The sequence below is a fragment of the Plecotus auritus genome, assembly GCF_963455305.1.
Source record: "Plecotus auritus genome assembly, chromosome: 9".
In the NCBI taxonomy this organism is placed as follows: domain Eukaryota; kingdom Metazoa; phylum Chordata; class Mammalia; order Chiroptera; family Vespertilionidae; genus Plecotus; species Plecotus auritus.
Window position 1 is genome coordinate 155,365,914 of NC_137783.1, and position 20,712 is coordinate 155,386,625.

A 20,712-nucleotide genomic window follows, 5' to 3' on the forward strand; every position below is an offset into this window, starting at 1 on the left:
CCCCGCTCTCCCACACCCACAGGCGCGACCACAGGGCAAGGCCTTCGGACAAGGACTTTCTCATCTAGGAAACGGGCTGAGTCGCGGGGACTGTGCCCTCAACGGTCCACGTTCCCGCCCCCGCCCCCGTGGGGTTGGGCTGTGAGGGAGATGGTGGAGAGGGGCAGGCTGGGTGGGGGCGGGGGGTGTGTGTGGGGGGGGCTGGGCTGCGGGCGGGGAGGAAGCTCGCCCTGGAGCGTGAGCCGGACTGAGCGGGACGCGGGTGCACACCTGTGGGCGCGCTCCTGGGCCTTCTCCCTGCGTCGTCGGCATTTCCCTACAAGGAAGGGGCGGGCTAGACGGGGTGCAGGCGGGCAGGAGGCTGTCATGGTTCACCCCCAGCTCTGGGTCTGCACCGCCTGCTCCCCCCCAGGAAGGAAGGTGCTGGCCAGGGTGGGGCCCTGCCCCCTCAGGGCCATCGGGTGGGGCCCGGGTCCCACAGCCAACCGGGGGCGGGGGCCGGGGGCGGGGCGCTCAGAGGAAGACAGGGCACCGGGCGGGCCGTGCTCTGACCCCGCAGGCCCCTCTCTGAGACGCCCCCTGCGTGGGGACCTGAGTGGGGGGCCCAGCCCCAGGCCCGGCGCTGCCCCGCCCGCTGAAGCCGCCCGCCCTCTCCCGCAGAAGCCGCCCAGCGCCCAGGCCATGAAGGAGGAGGCCTTCCTGCGGCGTCGCTTCTCGCTGTGCCCGCCCTCCTCCACCCCCCAGAAGGCCGAGCCCCGGAGGCTGGCCCGGGCCCTGCTCCTCGCCGGCGAGAATGAGCTCGACCCCCTCAGCCCAGGTCAGCAGGGCCTGGTGGGGGGGCCTGGTCAGTGGGGGGCCTGGTCAGGGGGCCTGGTCAGTGGGGGGCCTGGTCAGGGGGCCTGGTCAGGGGGCCTGGTCAGTGGGGGGCCTGGTCAGGGGGCCTGGTCAGTGGGGGGCCTGGTCAGGGGGCCTGGTCAGGGGGCCTGGTCAGTGGGGGGCCTGGTCAGGGGGCCTGGTCAGTGGGGGGCCTGGTCAGGGGGCCTGATCAAGGGGGATCCTGGTCAGCGGGGCCTGGTTGGGGGATCCTGGTCAGCGGGGCCTGGTTGGGGGGGCCTGGTCAGCGGGGCGCCTCGTCAGGGGGGTCTGGTCAGCTAGAGGCCTGATCAGGGGCGCTGGAAAGGGGGACCCCTCTAGCCTCTGGGCCTCAGCCAGGGCCTGTGCAGGCCGGGGCCCCCTCCTGCCTCCCCGGCCCAGCTCTCGGGCAGGGGAGCTCGGGGAGGGACGCCAGGTGTGGGAGGAGGCAGAGTCCTACCACCTCAGGGTGGCTCCCTGCCCCACCAGGCTGCCTGCCACACACGGCGGCCCCCGGGGAAGCCAGGCTGCCGCCATGCGGCTCACCGCGGGCTCTCCTGCAGGGACGGACGTGGAGCACAATGGCCCTTCGCTGTCACGGGATGAAGGGCCCCTGACGCCTGGCTCCGCAGCGAAGTTGCCACCGGTAAGTTGCCACCTGGCCACGGGGGACCCCAGGCGGAGGGCCCGGCCATGGGGGACCCCGGGCGGAGGGCCCGGCCACGGGGGACCCCGGGCGGAGGGCCCGGCCACGGGGGACCCCGGGCGGAGGGCCCGGCCACGGGGGACCCCAGGCGGAGGGCCTGCCCAGGGCCAGCAGGAGGCTGAGGAGGGGATGCAGGCCCCCGGAGTCCGTCCTTCCCAGCACATGCACGGACCGCGTTGAATTGCAGACGGAAGCTGGGAGGGCTGCCATGTGACCGCTCCCTCCTGGGGTGACATGAGGGGGGAGGTGGTGGGGGGCAGGGAGCCAGGAAAGGTGTGGGCTGCAGGTGGCGTTCGGGACAGAGATGACAGGAGCCCTTTGTCGTAGGGACACCCCTGGGGTGAGCCTTTCCTCCCTCAGCCTGTGCCTGAGCGTCCCCACCGCCAGGGACACACTCTGCAGGGGGCGCTGCGTGGGGAAAAGCGCGCACACACCCACACACACTCATATACACACTCATACACACCCACACACTCACATACACACCCACACACTCACACACACACTCACACACACACACATGCTCACATACACACTCATACACACACTCACTCACATACACACCCACACTTATATACACACTCATACACACTCACATACACACTCACATACACACCCACACTTATATACACACTCATACACACTCACATACACACTCACATACACACCCACACACTTATATACACACTCATACACACACCCACACTTACACACTCATACACACTCACATACACACACACTCACATACACACGTACACACTCACATACACACCCACACGCTCACATACACACTCATACACACACTCGCTCACATACACACCCACACTTACATACACACTCATACACACTCACATACACACCCACACACTCACATACACACTCATACACACACTCGCTCACATACACACCCGCACACTTTCATACACACTCATACACACTCACACACTCACATACACACCCACACACTCACATACACACTCATACACACACTCGCTCACATACACACCCGCACACACACACACTCACTCACACACACTCCCCCCCCCCCAGGCAGCCCCTCAGCGTGGCCCGTGGTGCCCCTCCAGGTGGGACCGTCAGTCCCGGGAGGGTGCCGAGCCCGTCTCCACCTGTGGTTTCAGGCCCTTCTTCCCCCGGGATCTCGGGGTCCCACACACGGACGCTCAGCTGGTGGCTCTGGTCCCGGCGATGGGGCTGGGGGGCCCCCAACAGAGGCCAAGTCCTCCGCTTGCCAGGCCGCCTGCAACGCTGGGACCCTGGCCTGGCCTGCGACCGGGGCTGTGGGGCATGGTCTGCCCGTGTCCGTCTCAGGAGAAGCGGCAGCGGGCCTTTGGGGTGCCCCCGCCCCGTTCCCACCTCGGCCAGGGCTGCGGCCGGGGCAGGAAGCACCCGCGTGTGTGAGTGTGTGGGTGTATGTCTGTGTGTGTATGCATATGTACGTGTGGGTATGTGTGTGTCTGTATGTACCTGTGTGTCTGGAACGTTGAGTAATTTTTTTGAATATTGTTAATGGCAGTGAAATACATACCACAGAACCCCCCCCCCCGCCCTTTTAAATGCACAGCCCATGGCATTTATTTTATTATTATTATTATTTTGTTAATCCTCACCCAAGGATGTTCTCCCCTTGATTTGTAGAGAGAGTGGAAGGGTTAGGGAAGGACAGAGAAACATCGATGTGAGAGAGACACATGGATGGGTTGCCTCCTGCACAGCCCCCACCAGGGTCGGGGCGGGGATGTGCCTGCAACCGAGGTACGTGCCCTGGACCCGAATCCAACCCGGGACCCTTCAGTCCATAGACCGACGCTCTATCCCAGCCGTGGGCAAACTACGGCCCGCGGGCCGGATCCGGCTGTTCTATCCAGTTCTCTTGCTCTCCCCTCCGCTCCTTTACTTTGAATTTATATTAGTTCACACAAACACTCCATCCATGCTTTTGTTCCGGCCCTCCGGTCCAGTTTAAGAACCCAGTGTGGCCCTCGAGTCAAAAAGTTTGCCCACCCCCTGCTCTATCCACTGAGCCACACGGGCCAGGGCGGCTCCGTGGCATTTACATTCACATTGTGGTTCAGCCGTCACCACCGCCTCTAGAACCTTCCATCCTCCCAAACCGACACTCACTCCCCTCCCCACCCCGTCACCACCACCTACTTCCTGTCTGTGGACCTGACTCGGGGACCTCCTCTGAGCGGGTCGCACGGGGTCCGTCCCACGTCCGCCGGGGGCAGGCGACAGGGTTCCCCCTCCTCAGGCCGAGCGGGACCCGCGCGGAGGCGGCATCCCTGTCCCCCCGGCTGGACCGCGGTTACTTCTCCTTTAAGACTCGCGTTTCCTGCGCAAACACGTTGACCGCATGGGGGCGTCCCACAGCCCCGTGAGCATCACCCTCCCTCCCGCATTGCAGCTCCTTTCCTCCTGCCTCACGCTTCCCGAGCATCTTCCCGCCGCACGCGGGGAGGGAGCCCTGGACCCTGGACGGCCAGGAGCCGCGTCCCTGCCTAGCCCTGGGGGGAGGACGGCCAGACAACCCCCCCCCCCCGTGCGCCTGTGGGGAGGAGGTGCGGGGAGAGAAGGGAGCGCTCTGTACCCCCGGTTCCCACGAGCACCTGGGGCGAACTCTAAATCGTGTGTGCGCGCGTATGCATGTGTGTGCATGTGTGTGCATGTATATGTGCATGTGTGTGCATATGTATGTGTGTGTATATGTGTGTGTGTCTATGTATGCATGTATGGGTGTGCGCACGTATGCATGTGTGTGCCTGTGTGTGCATGTGTGTGCATATGTATATGTGTGTCTATGTATGCATGTATGGGTGTGTGCGTGTGTGTATGTATGTATGTGTGCATGTGTGTGCATGTGTGTGCATATGTATGTGTGTGTCTATGTATGCATGTATAGGTGTGTGCGTATGTGTGTATGTATATGTGCATGTGTGTGTGTGCATGTGTGTGTGTGTGCACATCCTCTATGTTAATGAGATGAAACCAGTTTAACCTTCTTAAGCGCACAGCTCAGTGGCATTTGGGGCACCCACAGCGCTGTGCAGACCCCTCCCCCCTGTCCAGTTCCAGAACGTTCCATCGCCCCAGACGGAAACCCCGCACCCACCCCTCGCCGCCCTCCCCTCCCCCAGCTGCTGGCAACCTCTGCGCCCCTTTCACCCCCGGATCCGCCCACGTTTCGTGTGAAGGGAGCCACGCCCCGGTGGTCCCTCGTGTGGGCTGCTCGCGGTGAGCGGCCGTGCTGAGACCCATCCGTGGTGGCGTGTCAGCGCCCCGCCCCCTCTCGGGGCTGGGTGCTCCCGTGGGCCACAGCCGGCCTGTCCATCCGTCAGAGTGGACATTCCAGCTGCTTCCACTTTGCGGCTGTTCGGAATGACGCTGCCGTGCGTGCGTGCGCGCGTGTGAGTCTGTGCATGTGCGTGTGCACGTGAGCATGTGTGCGTGTGCGTGTTAGCGTCCCTGCTCTCGGTTCCCCATAAGCGCTCTGTCCGCCGCGCCCTCTGCGGCCCCAGCCCACGCCGATGCCCCTGCTCCCGCACGTGGGTCTCTTGCAGGCAGAGTCCAGGCTGTGCAATGGGTCCGACAAGGAATGTGTGTCCCCAACGGCCAAGGTCACCAAGAAGGAAACTCTCAAGGTGGGTACGGGCCTGGGGGGGGCCCAGGTGTGTCCTTCGTTGGATGAATGGGCACCTGGGCTGGTGAGGCCACGCCCCCAACCTGCCAAAGGGAGGGGACAGACCGGGCCCGCCACCTCCACGTCCGGCCCTTCCCCCCCTCCCTGTCCCTGTCCCTGTCCCTGTCCCTGTCCCTGTCCCGGGCGGAATGGTGTGGGCGCAGGTGGGCCCGGGAGCCCGGGGGGCGGGCCCGGGCTGTGCCCTGGACTGCTGGCTGGGTGCCCGAGCAGGTGCAGAAGGAGAACTACCGGCAGGAGAAGAAACGCGCCACGAAGCAGCTGCTCAGCGCCCTGACCGACCCCCGCGTGGTCATCATGGCCGACAGCCTGAAGGTGGGTGCGGGGCCCACGCTGTCCGCGGCCACGGCTCCCCGGTGCCTCCCCGAGGGACGTGCAGACTCAGCCGCTCAGGAGACCGTTCGGGGCGTCTGTTTTGGTTTTTTTTTTTGTGTGTGTGTGTTTGTTTTAATAGATATATGTTTTGTTCTTTTAATATGTGTTTATTGATGTCAGGGAGGAAGGGAGAGAGAGGGAGAGAAACATCGATGATGAGAGAGAATCACGGATCGCTGCCTCCTGCACGCCCCACACCGGGGATGGAGCCCGCAGCCCGGGTCTGTGCCCTGACCGGGAATCGAACCCTGACCTCTCGGGTCACAGGTCGACGCTCAGCCCCTGACCACGCCGGCCGGGCCGTTTAAGGCGTTTGTTAGTGCAAATCTGTGTCCGTGTCCTGGGCTGCCCTGACAAATCGCTGCAAACCAGGGAATTTATTCTCCGGTTCCGGAGGCCAAGGCCCCGACACTGAGGTGCCTGCGGGGCCGTGCTCCCCTCCCCCCCCCGAGGTTCCGGGGAGGCTCCCTCCCCCCCCAGTTCAGGCTCCAGGGTCCTGGCCGGGGCCACGGCGCCTCCTCAGCCTCTCTGTGTTCCAGGCACAAGGATGAGCCCCCGGTCAGAGCCCCCTCCCCTGGTGGTCTCTTCTTAACTCGCCCCCGTCTGCAAAGACCCTTGTCCCGCTAAGCCGGGGGCGGGGCCCCACGGGTGGGGGTCCCTGAGGGCCAGCGGAGTCCTTGGCTGGGGCTCAGAGGAGAGGGGGTGAACCTGTGAGAAGGGACCAGGGTTGGGGCGCGAGGCGTGGCTCAGGGGTGGAGCGTCGACCTACGAACCAGGAGGTCAGGGTTCGATTCCCGGTCAGGGCACAGGCCCAGGTTGCAGGCTCCATCTCCAGAGGGGGACGTGCAGGAGGCAGCCGATCCGTGATGCTCTCTCATCATGGATGTTTCTCTCTCTCCCTCTCCCTTCCTTCCTCTCTGAGATCAATAAAAAAAATATTTAAAAAAAAAAGAAAAAAATGTACAAAGCCGCCGGCCGGTGCGGCTCAGTGGTTGAACACCAACCTATGAACCGGGAGTCCCGGGTTTGAGTCCGGTTGGGGCACAGGCCAGGGACACGGCTCATTGCCAGTCGCTTCCAGGACCCTGGGCGGGCCTGACCCTGAGCTTGAACTACCTGTGAACTCCTTTGCAAAGGTCACAGGGCCCTGGCTGGTCTGGCTCAGTGGGTTGAGCGTCGGCCTGCGGACTGAAGGGTCCCAGGTTCAGTTCCGGTCAGGGCACAGGCCCGAGTTGCGGCTCAGTCCCCAGTAGGGGGCGTGCAAGAGGCAGCCGATCCACGGTGCTCTCTCATCATGGATGTTTCTCTCTCTCCCTCTGCCTTCCTCTCTGACATCAATAAAAAATACATCTAGCCCCAACCGGTTTGGCTCAGTGGATGGAGCGTCGGCCTGCGGACTGAAGGGTCCCGGGTTCGATTCCGGTCAAGGGCATGTACCTTGGTTGCGGGCACATCCCCAGTAGGGGGTGTGCAGGAGGCAGCTGATCGATGTTTCTCTCTCATCGGTGTTTCTAACTCTCTATCCCTCTCCCTGCCTCTCTGTAAAATATCAATAAAATATATTTTTTAAAAAAATACATAAGCCGAAACCGGTGTGGCTCAGTGGATAGAGCATCCGCCTGCGGACTGAAAGGTCCCAGGTTCGATTCCGGTCAAGGGCATGTACCTTGGTTGCGGGCACATCCCCAGTAGGAGGTGTGCAAGAGGCAGCTGATCGATGTTTCTCTCTCATGGATGTTTCTAACTCTCTATCCCTCTCCCTTCCTCTCTGTAAAATATCAATAAAATATATTTTTAAAAAAAATACATAAGAAAAAGAAAAAGACCTCTGCCCGCAGCCAGAGCCCCACCCTGCTCTGCCCGCCCCTGAGCCGCCCGATGCCCCGGGCTCCGGCCTCCCAGGCCCTGACATCCCGCCCCGCCCGCAGATCCGGGGCACCCTGAAGAGCTGGACCAAGCTGTGGTGCGTGCTGAAGCCGGGCGCGCTGCTCATCTACAAGACGCCCGACGTGGGCCAGTGGGTGGGCACCGTCCTACTGCACTGCTGCCGGCTCCTGGAGCGGCCCTCCAAGAAGGACGGCTTCTGCTTCAAGCTCTTCCACCCGCTGGACCAGTCCGTGTGGGCCGTGAAGGTGCCGCCAGGAGCCGGGCTGCGGGGGGCGGGGGGGGCGGGCAGGCCTGGGCCCCCGGGGAGGCACGCAGGACACGGGGCGCCATGAGGGGAGGGCGGGCTGGGTTAAGTCTCTCCATGGTGATCAGCCATGGTCCCGGCCCTCGGGGTGGGGGACCCGCGGGGCTCAGGCCTAGTGACCACAGGTCAAGGTCACACGTGCCTGGAGGCGGAGGCGTGGGCCCGTGGCGGGCGGCTCCCAGCCCAGCCCTCCCCCGTCCCTGGACTTCACACCCGGAAAGCCCAGTTAAACGGGTTCAGACAGACGTCCAGCTCTTTTAGGATAAGTCTGTCCCAGATACTGTGTGGGATATCCTTATGCTTTTAAAGAAAGGTATTTGTCACTCTGGCCAGTTGCTCAGTGGTTAGAGCAGGGGGTGGGCAAACGTTTTGACTCGAGGGCCACAATGGGTTCTTAAACTGGACCGGAGGGCCGGAACAAAAGCATGGATGGAGTGTTTGTGTGAACGAATATAAATTCAAAGTAAAGGAGCGGAGGGGAGAGCAAGAGAACCCTCCGCTCTTTCGGCTCCACGGGCCGGATAGGACAGCCGAACGGGCCGGATCCGGCCCGCGGGCCGTAGTTTGCCCACGGCTGGGATAGAGTGTCGACCCACAGATAGAAGGGCCGAGGGTTGGATCCAGTCAAGGGCACGTCCCTCGGTGTCAGGCTGAATCCCCTCCCTGGTCCCCGGTTGGGGGGGCATGTGGGAGGCAAACAGTTGATGTGTCTCTCACACATGGATGTCTCTCTTTCCTCTCCTCCCCCCGCCCCCTCCTGTCCACTCTCTCTAAAATGAATGGGAAAAATGATCCTCCAGCGAGGATTCACCCAAAACCCCACAAAACCACAGGGTATTTCTTATTTCTCTGAGATTCTGATTTAGCTGGGCCTCCCAGACTTGCATGCCCTGATTCTAGCCACCCTACGTTGGGGAGCTCAGAGCTAGCAAGTCGGGGGGGGGGCAGAGCTCCCCGCCCAGTCCCCTGCCTTGCTGCCCCCCCAGGCCGGGTGGGTGGCTGGCGGCCTGGCCCCGCCTGGAGACCCCGAGGCCTGGAAGGGCCTGTGTGTCCGAGAGGCTGATGACTGCCTGTGCTTCCGCTGCCCCGGGTGTCCCCGGTGACGTGGTCTGTGTCCCCCCCCCCCCCCCCCCGCAGGGCCCCAGAGGCGAGAGTGTGGGCTCCATCACGCAGCCCCTGCCCAGCAGCTACCTAATCTTCAGGGCGGCCTCCGAGTCGGACGGTGAGTCCCCACCTGCTCGGCAGGTCCCCCGTGACCCCTGCAGTAGGTTCTAGACCAGGCACACGTGGGACCCGCTCAGGCCCCGTCACCACCGCTCAGGAGGCAGCCGGTCCATGATTCTATTTTGTTTTGTCGATCCTCACCCGAGGGCGTCTTTCCGTTGATTTTTAGAGAGAGTCGAAGGGAGAGGGAAAGACAGAGAGACATCCGTGTGAGAGAGACACATCGATGGGTTGCCTCCTGCACGTGCCCCAACCAAGGCCCGGGCCGGGGAGGAGCCTGCAACCGAGGTCCATGCCCTTGACCGGAATCGAACCCGGGACCCTTTGGTCCGCAGGCCGACGCTCTATCCACTGAGCCACACCGGCCAGGGCTCATCATCGATGTTCTGTCTCTCTCTCCCTCTCTCTCCCTCTCTGAAATCAATAAAAAAGTGTGGTCCTCAGAACCTCCCTCAGCCTCAGTTCCCGGGAGCAGAGGTGGACAGTGGCACCTGTCTCCCCAGTGGTTAGGGAGGTGGATAACCTCACACACAGCAGCTGAATCCGGGTGCCCGGGGGTGGGGTGGCTCCCTGGGGCCGGGGCGGGGCATCCATGTGGACGGGGCAGGGACGCCTCAGTGAGGAAGGGAGGGCGGTGGAGAGCTGGGCGGTTGGCGGCTCACACCCCGTCCCCGCCAGGCCGCTGCTGGCTGGACGCCCTGGAGCTGGCCCTGCGCTGCTCCAGCCTCCTGCGGCTCAGCGCCAGCAGGCCGGGCAGCGACCAGGAGCCCGGGTCCTCGCCCGACGGGTCGCCCTCCTCGCTCTGCGGGCTGCTCCCCTCGGCCGCCATCCATGACCACGACCTGTTCCCGTGAGTGGGGGTGCGGACGTGGGGTCAGCCCTCCTGGAGTCCCCTCCCGGACCCTGCACTCGTGGGCGGGGCGGGGCAGACGCCACAGAGGGGTGCGCTGGGCACCGAGCCTCCGCACCGTGGGGACCTGGGGGCCTCAGCGTCTTCCTCTGTAAACTGGGCCAGTGGTGTCAGACCCTGTCGCCCAGGTGACTAACCCAGTGAGCCTGGCCCGCGGGCTCCATGCCCAGTGGGGGGCGTGAAGTCTTATCTCTCCCTCTCCCTTCCTCTCTGAAGTTAACTTAAAAATATTAAAGAATAAACCTAGTGAGGGGCGCCCAAGTGGGGAGTGCCTGGGGTGGGTGCCTGGGGTGGGTGCCGGGGGTGGGGCGCCGGGGGTGGGTGCCTGGGGTGGGTGCCTGGGGTGGGTGCCTGGGGGTGGGTGCTGGGGGTGGGTGCCCGGGGTGGGTGCCGGGGGTGGGTGCCCGGGGTGGGGTGCCTGGGGTGGGTGCTGGGGGTGGGTGCCCGGGGTGGGGCGCCTGGGGTGGGTGCCTGGGGTGGGGCGCCTGGGGTGGGTGCTGGGGGTGGGTGCCCGGGGTGGGTGCCGGGGGTGGGTGCCCGGGGTGGGGTGCCTGGGGTGGGTGCTGGGGGTGGGGCGCCAGGGGTGGGTGCCGGGGGTGGGGCGCCTGGGGTGGGGCGCCTGGGGTGGGTGCCTGGGGTGGGGCGCCTGGGGTGGGTGCTGGGGGTGGGTGCCCGGGGTGGGTGCCGGGGGTGGGTGCCGGGGGTGGGGCGCCTGGGGTGGGTGCTGGGGGTGGGTGCCTGGGGTGGGTGCCTGGGGTGGGTGCCGGGGGTGGGTGCCTGGGGTGGGTGCCTGGGGTGGGTGCTGGGGGTGGGGCGCCTGGGGTGGGGCGCCTGGGGTGGGTGCCTGGGGTGGGTGCCGGGGGTGGGTGCCTGGGGTGGGTGCCAGGGGTGGGGCGCCTGGGGTGGGGCGCCTGGGGTGGGTGCCTGGGGTGGGTGCCGGGGGTGGGTGCCAGGGGTGGGTGCCGGGGGTGGGTGCCTGGGGTGGGGTGCCGGGCCCCACCTGTGACCAGAGGCTGCGGCGCCTGCCCCCCAGGCTGAACGGGTCCTCCCTGGAGAATGACGCGTTCTCGGACAAGTCGGAGCGGGAGGTGGGCGAGGACTCGGACGCCGAGGCCCAGGACCACAGCCAGAGGACCAACGGGAGCGGGAGCGACCTGTCGGAGGCCCCCGCGGCCCCAGCCCCCCGAGGGACCACGTACGTGGAGCAGGCCCACGAGGAGCTGGGGGAGGTGAGAGCCGCCCCCCCCCCCCGGAGCCCCCCACCCACTGTCACCCGCACCCCCTGAGGAGAGCACAGGGCCCCAGGGGCTGGGAGCATGGACTCAGGGTGGCCGGGATGCCGGGAGCTGGCAAGGGCCCTGCGGGCTCCGGCTGAGGATGTGGGGGGGCCCAGGTGGGCTGGGCTGGGGGGGGCACAGCCTGTGGGCAAGGAAGGGAGGCAGCAGATATGAGGGGCTGGGCCCGCTGGGTAGAGACACAGCTGGAAAGGGTCGGGGTGGGGGGGGGAGCCAGGGCTCTAGCCACACCCACATCCCAGCCAGAGCCTCTGCACCCCCTGCCCCTGGCGCCCCCCCTCCGCCCCCCCCCTCCCCCGCGGGGCCCTGCCCGGGAGCCTGACGGACGCCCTCTGCCGGCAGCCGGGCGAGGCGGCGCAGGTGGAGACGGTGTCGGAGGAGAACAAGGGCCTGATCTGGGTGCTGCTGAAGCAGCTGCGGCCGGGCATGGACCTGTCCCGCGTGGTGCTGCCCACCTTCGTGCTGGAGCCCCGCTCCTTCCTCAGCAAGCTCTCCGACTACTACTACCACGCGGACCTGCTCTCCAGGTGAGGGGCGCCCCGGCCCCGCCCTGCCCGGCCCCCCCCCCCCCGCCCGGCCCCCCCTGCCCGCCCCTGCCCTGCCGGCCACCCCCCAGCCCCGCCGCCCACCCAGGTGTCCGCAGGGTCCCCGGGGCGGCTGGCCTCCTCCCACTGTCCCTGCCAGCAAGGTGGGCAGGGGTGGGGCCGCCCCAGCACCTCTGTGTACCCCGAACCCCCCCTCCTGGCGCGGGCCACCTGAGCTGAATGCCTGCACTGCAGCGAGGCAAAGGGCCCTGCGGGGTGAGGGGGCGAGCATCAGGGCCCGGGAGGGTGCCCAGGCGGAGTGAGGGAGCTCTCCATCCATCCGTCCGTCCGTCCGTTTGTCCGTCCGTTTGTCCGTCCGTCTGTCCAGGGCGGCGCTGGAGGAAGACGCCTACAGCCGCATCAAGCACGTGCTGCGGTGGTACCTGTCCGGCTTCTACAAGAAGCCCAAGGTGAGGGCAGAGGCCCACCCCGCCCAGCGGGCGCCACCCCCGTCCCCGGGCACCCCCCACCCCATGCGGCCATGAAGGATCCTGATCATCCCACAGGGGCCCAGGCCTCAGAGATGGGGGACAGGCCCGCATTGGCTGCAGGGGGGCCCCGGGCACTGAGAGGTGGGGGACAGGCCCGCATTGGCTGCAGGGGGGCCCAGGCCTCAGAGATGGGGGACAGGCCCGCACTGGCTGCAGGGGGGCCCAGGCCTCAGAGATGGGGGACAGGCCCGCACTGGCTGCAGGGGGGCCCAGGCCTCAGAGGTGGGGGACAGGCCCGCACTGGCTGCAGGGGGGCCCCAGGCACTGAGAGGTGGGGGACAGGCCCGCATTGGCTGCAGGGGGGCCCCAGGCACTGAGAGGTGGGGGACAGGCCCGCATTGGCTGCAGGGGGGCCCCAGGTGCTCACAGGTGGGGGACAGGCCCGCATTGGCTGCAGGGGGGCCCCAGGCACTGAGAGGTGGGGGACAGGCCCGCATTGGCTGCAGGGGGGGCCCCAGGTGCTCACAGTTGGGGGACAGGCCCGCACTGGCTGCAGGGGGGCCCGGGCACTGAGAGGTGGGGGACAGGCCCGCATTGGCTGCAGGGGGGCCCAGGTGCTCACAGTTGGGGGACAGGCCCGCACTGGCTGCAGGGGGGCCCGGGCACTGAGAAGTGGGGGACAGGCCTGCATTGGCTGCAGGGGGACCTCTGGCCTGGCCAGGCCTCCAAAGGTGCTCCTGGCCCTCAGAGCAACAGCTGCCACATACATGGGGCAGCAAAGGGGCTTTGGGCCCTGGGCCCCCAGTTCCTAGAGCCCTTTGAGAGCCGCACCCAGGCTCCGAGGAGCACAGGCCGCCCTGGGGGTGCCGGGAGGCCTGCGTCCCTGCCAGGACCCCCCCGCCCCAGACCTGGGTGCCCTGGGACACCGTGTGAAACCACAATTCTGGCCCCACCATTCACTGTGCAGGTGGGGAAACTGAGGCTCAGGGAGGTCCAGGGTGAGCCAGCAGGCTGGGTGTGGAACCAGGACGCCTGACCCTGCCCGAGGGCCCCACAGAGGTGGCCCCACAGCTCTCGGCAGGGCCAAGGGCGGGTACACTGAACACCTGGGCTGTCGGCGCAGAGGGGACGATCCAGGAGGGCTTCTCGGAGGAGGAGGCTCCCTCTCTAAGGCTGCCTGGGACAGGGCAGCGGGGTGCACCTGGGTCAGTTCAGAGGTGGATCTGGGAAGCTTGGCGGAGGAGGAATGATGGGAAGCTGCGGGCAGGGGGGAAGGGGCCGGCCGGGCCTTGTGCAGGTGGCTGTCACTCGGGATCCCACCGTCTGTGGGGTGAGGTGAAGGCAGCAGCTACAGGGGACGGGGGTGGGGAGGGCGAAGGGCATCAGATCGGGGGTCTGAGCTGGACCACACGGGGACCAGCAGGAGGGCTCTCCCGTCTAGAAAAGGGCCCCCTGCAGAGGGGCGGGAATTGGGCTGTTTGGGGAGCACAGAGGTGGCCAGCCTGGCCGACGAGGACGGAGGGGGGCAGGGCCAGGGGAGTAGAAGCCACTGTTGTTGTTTTCTTGTTTATTAATTTTTTTTATTGCTCCCAGAGAGGAAGGGAGAGGGAGAGGGAGAGAGAAACATCCGTGATGAGAGAGAATCATTGACCAGCTGCCTCCTGCACGCCCCCCACTGGGGATGGAGCCCGCAACCCGGGCCTGTGCCCCGACCGGGAATGGAACTGTGACCTCCTGGTTCCTAGGTCGATGCTCAACCGCTGAGCCACGCCGGCCGGGCAGAAGCCACTGTGTCTGCCCCGAGTCCTGGGGAGGGTGACCGGGTCAGGGTCTCAGGTCCCCCAGGAACCAGAAGCGGAGACACCGGGGGCGAAGCAGTGTCCCCCAAGCAGGAGGGTGCTGCTCCAGCTGCCGGCAAGCCCGCTGTGCCTTCTGGAGACCTGGTCCGCGAGCGCCCCACCTGGCCCTGGGTCCGTGCCCCCCCCCCGCCCCCCCCGGCCCCCCTGACGAGCGCCTCCCCCCCTCACGCGGCTCCCGCTTGGTCCCCGCAGGGAATCAAGAAGCCCTACAACCCGATCCTGGGGGAGACCTTCCGCTGCAGCTGGTTCCACCCTCAGACCAACAGCCTCACCTTCTACATCGCGGAGCAGGCAAGGCCCTGGGCGCCTGGGCCCGGGAGTGGGGGGCTCTGAGCCCAGGGCACGCTTCCCGGCGGCCCCCTCCCGGCCCCCTGGGGCCTCATCTCTGTCAGTCACGTGACTGGGACTGTCGGAGGGGCCGCGCATCATCTCATTTCCCCTGAGCATCTGGGCCGATGGGGGACTGCGGTCCGCCTGGGGCCCAGGGCTCTGGCCCGGCTTCCCTGCCCAGGCGCAGGAGCGCGGGGTGGGCGGAGGCAGGGAAGGGGCTCCCCGCTGCTGGGGCTGTTCCAGGAGCCACTCTGTGCCCACAGGTGTCCCACCACCCGCCCGTGTCCGCCTTCCACGTCAGCAACCGGAAAGACGGCTTCTGCATTAGCGGCAGCGTCACGGCCAAGTCCCGGTTCTACGGTGAGGCCCTCCCCTGGGGCAACGGGGCGGGGCGGGGGGAGGGGAGGGCGGGGAGGGGGTGAGCTCCCAGGTTCCGGGGTCACAGAGACTGGACACACCTGTGCGTCCCTCCCGCCTCTCCTACTCGGGGACCACGTGGGTGGGACAGTCCTCAGAACCTGGGCGAGCCGGAGCCGGCCTCCCCCCCACCCCCCATCGCCTGCCAGGCTGCCTGAGGGTCCCCGGGCGAACCAGGCCCAGAGGGAAGCTGCGGCTCAGTGCCACCAGCCACACGTGCTACGGAGATCGATGGGGGGGGGGGGGGGCGGGCTCTGAGGGTCCCCCTTCGCTCACTGTCCCCATCGCCCTGTCTGCAGGGAACTCACTGTCGGCTCTGCTGGACGGCAAGGCCACGCTCACCTTCCTGCACCGGGCCGAGGACTACACCCTCACCATGCCCTACGCCCACTGCAAAGGTGAGGGGCCTCCGGGTCCCCCCGGGCATGGCCCGACTGCGCCTCAGGGAGGGGTCTGGGCAGTGAACACTCGCTGGGTTACTGGAAGGTGCGGCGATTCCACCCTCATCCTCCAGGACCTTCAGCCCCGCAGGGCGCAGGGCGTGCATTCCTCTCCTCTCCTCTCCTCTCCTCTCCTCTCCTTCCCTCCCCTCCCCTCCTCTCCTCTCCCCTCCCCTCCCCTCCTCTCCTCTCCCCTCCCCTCCCCTCCTCTCCTCTCCTCTCCTCCCCTCCCCTCCCCTCCTCTTCTCTCCTCTCCGAAACGTCCCAGGCCTCCCTGTGGGTGGGACCACAGGGCGTCAGCCAGCTTGTTGCTCTGTTTTCTTTATCTGTAGCTGCCTGTGCATCTTCTGTTGTCTTTGGTGTTCTCAGTGTCAGCAGACCAGGTCAGGGTTTGGACTGACTTTATTTTTTAGTTAATGGAGCTATTCTTTTCTTAATAGATTTTTTATTGGTTACAGAGAGGAAGGGAGAGGGAGAAAGAGAGAGAAACATCCATGGTGAGAGAGAATCATGGACCGGCTGCCTCCTGCATGCCCCCCACCGGGGATGGAGCCCGCCACCCGGGCCTGTGCCCTTGACCGGGAATCGAACCCTGACCTCCTGGTTCCTAGGTCGACAACCACTGAGCCACGCCAGCCGGGCTGGACTTTATTCTTTATAGCGATTTTAGGTTAAAAAAAAAATGAACCAGGAAGTACATAGAGTTCCCTATGCGCCCCCCGCCCCCCCATCACACACGGGTCCCCTATTATTAGCACCTCGCGTTAGTGTGTTAAAACAAGCTGATGCTGATACATTATTATTTATTTTTTTATTTCAGAGAGGAAGGGAGAGGAAGAGAGAGAGAGAAACATCCATGATGAGAGAAACATCCATGATTGGATGGGCCTCTGTGTGTTCTAGATCATCGGGCCTGCCTTCCACGCTGGTTACCCTGAGTTCAGTGTTGAGGTTCTGTGTGGGTTTTTCCCTAAGAGTTCTACGTGGTCCCCTTTCCAACCTGCCTGTTTTATACTCGTACCTTGTGTTAGGGGTTTTTTTTGGGGGGGGGGGAGGGGAGGGAAGGCCAGTGACTGGGCTGTGAAAGAGAATAGATAGAAGCAGAGATAAAGTTTATGTTTACTTCCCGACTGCCAGGCTGATCCACAAAACCGCTCCTCCTCTTAAAGCCTCAGGCCCGGAAGGGAGGGGCTTGGGGCCTGAGGTTGAGCAGACCTGGTGGGGGTGGGGGCCCTTTGTTCGTTCTTCAGGAGACAGTCTGGGCACCGTCCCAGGGAGGTGTCTTATCCTCATTCTCCCCAAGCCCGCAGAACAAGCACGTCAAACTCAAAGGCTGACACGGGCCAAACAAACAGGATTTAAGTGTATGTGGCCGCAAAAAGACAAAAGCTTCAATTTTCATAGGAACGTAGGTTTAGCCCTAGCTGGTTTGGCTCAGTGGCTAGAGCAGGGGTGGGCAAACTTTTTGACTCGAGGGCCACCATGGGTTCTTAAACTGGACCGGAGGGCCGGAACAAAAGCATGGATGGAGTGTTTGTGTGAACTAATATAAATTCAAAGTAAAGGAGCGGAGGGGAGAGCAAGAGAACCCTCCGCTCTTTCGGCTCCGCAGGCCGGATAGAACAGCCGAACGGGCCGGATCCAGCCCGCGGGCCATAGTTTGCCCACGGCTGGGCTAGAGTGTCAGCCTGTGGACTGAAGGGTCCCGGGTTTGAGTCCAGTCAAGGGCACATGCCCGGGTTGCGGGCTTGATCCCCAGTAGGGGGCATGCAGGAGGCAGCCAGTCCATGATTCTCTCTCATCATTGATGTTTCTCTTTCTCCCTTTCCCTTCCTCTCTGAAATCGATAAAAAAAACCCCAAAAACGTAGGTTTATTTCGATAGAGACCTGTGAATACAAAGGGCTGAAACAAATGAGTCACCGTTAACATAAAATAATAGAACATGATCTTACCAGACACTGAATAACTGCACAAATGAATAAGCGTCACGCAAATAAACCTATTTTTCTCGTTCTCCGAAACTGAAATATTCCCTGTTGCGCACACCAAACAAGTCAGTCCAAGACCAATGACGTGGCCATCGGCTGCTAGAATATTCGCTGCTGGTGTTCGTGGGGAGACGTGGTGCGCCTACGCGTAAGGGAAATGAATGCAACGCGGTGATAGCAATCCGTCATTAGCGAACGTTGTAGTTCGTTATTAATAACTGTGACCCGGTGCACAGATTTGTGCACATTGAAAGGAAATTAATCAGGAGAAATATTTTAATATCGCTGTTCGCCCTTCCTCTATAACAGAAGTGTCAACCAAATTCACGATCGGCAATGACAGATCGAAACACACACGTGTGAGGGGCGCCAGCGAGAGCTTTATATGTGTCATGCATGTGCAAGTCAACTTAGCCTTTTAAAGACATAGAACAAACTTGCTTCATTAGACCCGCTTTCTGACATAGCTACACTTTTTCCAGCCCAGGGAAGCACCCCAACTTCTCTTTCAGGCAATTGTCAGCAACACAGCAGGAAATATCAACACGAAGCAGATGATGATTGTAGATCACGCAGGGAGAACAAAGGGTAAAACATTTAACTGCAGCAGTGTCTGACTACATTCTGTGCAGTGAGAGAACCTAAAGTCATTTTCAAGGGCCACCATTTCTTCTGTTCAGTCGGGTCAAGTTTCTAAGCTTTCTAAATCTCCATTATCCAGCTAATGAAAAGAAAATAGGATTCCACCCAGTCTCCTATCTACCTACTCCAGGACTTCTGTGAGGATCAAATGAGATGAGGCAGGGAAAATGCTTCACAGACATTTGGTTACAGTGTGAAATGTGTGCCCCTGGCGATAAAGCAAGTCGTGTTCCTGGGCTGAAGAAACTCCAAGGGGGCTGGTCGCTAGGGAGGGGAAGCCGGGCGTTACTATGTGATGTCATTACCCGGATGGTTGGACACTTAGCATATTAGCCTTTTATATAGATAGACTAGAGGCCCGGTGCACAAAATTCGTGCACGGGGGTGGGGTGGTGTCCCTCAGCCCAGTCTGCACCCTCTCCAGTCTGGGATCCCTCTCACAATCCAGGACTGCTGGCTCCCAACTGCTCGCCTGCCTGCCTTCCTGATTGCCCCTAACCACTTCTGCCTGCCAGCCTGATCACCCCTAACCACTCCCCTGCCAGCCTGATTGATGCCTAACTGCTCCCCTGCCAGCCTCTTTGCCCCTAACTGCCCTCCCCTGCAGGCCTTGTCCCCCCCAACTGCTCTCCCCTGCAGGCCTGGTCACTCCTAATTTCCCTCCCCTGCAGGCCTGGTCACCCCTAACTGCCCTCCCCTGCAGGCCTGGTCACCCCTAACTGCCCTCCCCTGCAGGCCTGGTCACCCCCAATTTCCCTCCTCTGCCAGCCAGGTCACCCCTAACTGCCCTCCCCTGCAGGCCTGGTTGCCCCCAACTTCCGTCCTCTGCCAGCTTGGTCACTCCTAACTGCCCTCCCCTGCAGGCTTGATCGCCCCCAACTGCCCTCCCTTGTAGGCCTGGTCCCTCCCAACTGCCCTCCCCTGATGGCCATCTTGTGTCCACATGGGGGCAGGATCTTTGACCACATGGGGCAGCCATCTTGTGTGTTGGAGTGATGGTCAATCTGCATATTACTCTTTTATTAGATAGGATAGAGGCCTGGTGCATGGGTGGGGGTCAGCTGGTTTGCCCTGAAGGGTGTCCCGGATCAGGGTGGGGGTTCCCTTGGGGTGTGGGGCGGCCTGGGCGAGGGGCCTGTGGTGGTTTGCAGGCCGGCCACTCCCCCTGGCGACCCAAGCGGAGGCCCTGGTATCTGGGGTTTATTTATCTTCTACAATTGAAACTTTGTAGCCTGGAGCGGAGCCAAGCCTTCTGCTTGCTCGGTGGCGGCAGCCATTTCTATTGGGATTTATGTATCTTCTATAATTGAAACTTTGTAGCCTTAAGCGGAGGCCTGGGCCGGCCAGGGTGTGTGGAAAACTTGGCTTCCTCCATCGCCGGGGACAACCCTAGCCTCCTGCTCTTTCCAGCTCCGTGGCTGCCGCCATTTCTGTTTGGGTTTATGTATCTTCTATCATTGAAACTTTGTAGCCTTGAGTGGAGGACTAGGCCGGCAAGGGCAGGCGGAAAGCTTGGCTTCCTCCATTGCCGGGGAAACCCAAGCCTCCCTCCTGCTCTCTGTGGCCGTAGCCATCTTGGTTGGGTTTATTTGCATATTCGCTCCTGATTGGCTAGTGGGCGTGGCTTGTGGGCGCAGTGGAGTGATGGTTAATTTGCATATTACTCTTTTATTAGATAGGATTATGTTTAATGGGATATGGTAAAAATTAAGTTACGAAATTTTTATGAGAATGTTTCTTAGATACCGTTACATTGGCTGGGCCGCAAAAATATTTATTGTGGGCCACATGCGGCCCACAGGCTGCGAGTTTGACATGCTTGCTGTAAAACGAGCTTAGCGTGAAAGTTACAGAGTTTGCAGAGGCCTGTTGCAGGGGAGGAGAGAGGGAAATTTCCACGGAGAACCCCTGAGCTATAAAACCAGCCGGGAGGAGGGCGATGTAGGGAAGAAGGTAGGTTGCCAGCATGGCTTTGTGGTGGAGTGTTGACCTATGAACCAGGAGGGCCCGGCTCCATTCCTGGTTCCCCGTCAGGGCACACGCCCGGGTTGCAGACTTGCTCCCTAGTGGGGGCGTGCAGGAGGCAGCCGATCGATGACGTTCTCTCTCATCATTGATGTTTCCATCTCTCTCTCCCTCTCCCTTCCTCTCTGAAATCAATTTTTTTTTAAAAAAAAAATATATTTTTTAAAATGTAGCCTTGAGAGTAAGCTTCTCTTGTCCCTCGGTTTCAACAGAAGGGCTGTTTGAACCCGAGGGGCCGACCACCTGGGGTTTGACGACCAGGTGCTTCTGGTAAATTGTGGGAGTGACAGCAGGGAAAAAGAAACTCTCCTCCTGTCCTGCCACCTTGCTCCGTGGCCCTGTCTGCAGTCTCTTCTTATCGCTGTGGGTAATGTGGGCGTGCAAACTCTCAAATCTGTAAAGAACTGCTGTGAGCTTATTTGAGCCAAACTGCCAACAGTTGCCGGGAAGCAGAATCTCCAGAGACTGGGATTCTGCTCCAGAGAAGGGCGGGTTTCCACCTTGTGTCATACCTGACATCTAAGGAGGCAGGTAGGTGGGTGTGGTGCAGTGTTTCTTCCTTTTCCACGTCCCGCACGGAAAGGGAGAAAGACAGGTTCCTGAGGGGAGGAGCTGGGGGTTAAGAAATTAGAGAAAGAAAGAGACAAGAGACAGAGATAGATTCACGGTGGGTGCCGGGTGGCTTCCTGTCCTCTGATAGAGAGACAGTCACCCTCACCTCAGACA

General features: G+C 62.7%; 1 protein-coding gene across 4 annotated transcripts in view; it reads left to right on the forward strand.

The window, feature by feature from the left end:
- The window catches only part of OSBPL5 (oxysterol binding protein like 5), a 65,480-nt gene that overhangs the window by 32,733 nt on the left and 12,035 nt on the right, over window positions 1-20,712 (forward strand). For all 4 annotated transcript variants that reach the window (XM_080688297.1, XM_080688296.1, XM_080688298.1 and 1 more), the window contains exons 2-14: window positions 661-817; window positions 1,416-1,498; window positions 5,137-5,217; window positions 5,487-5,588; window positions 7,577-7,780; window positions 8,977-9,061; window positions 9,742-9,913; window positions 11,007-11,202; window positions 11,611-11,795; window positions 12,181-12,262; window positions 14,335-14,433; window positions 14,736-14,832; window positions 15,189-15,287. In XM_080688297.1, coding sequence (XP_080544423.1) covers window positions 661-817; window positions 1,416-1,498; window positions 5,137-5,217; window positions 5,487-5,588; window positions 7,577-7,780; window positions 8,977-9,061; window positions 9,742-9,913; window positions 11,007-11,202; window positions 11,611-11,795; window positions 12,181-12,262; window positions 14,335-14,433; window positions 14,736-14,832; window positions 15,189-15,287 — 1,642 coding nt within the window. The remainder of the gene's footprint in view (window positions 1-660; window positions 818-1,415; window positions 1,499-5,136; window positions 5,218-5,486; window positions 5,589-7,576; window positions 7,781-8,976; window positions 9,062-9,741; window positions 9,914-11,006; window positions 11,203-11,610; window positions 11,796-12,180; window positions 12,263-14,334; window positions 14,434-14,735; window positions 14,833-15,188; window positions 15,288-20,712) is intronic.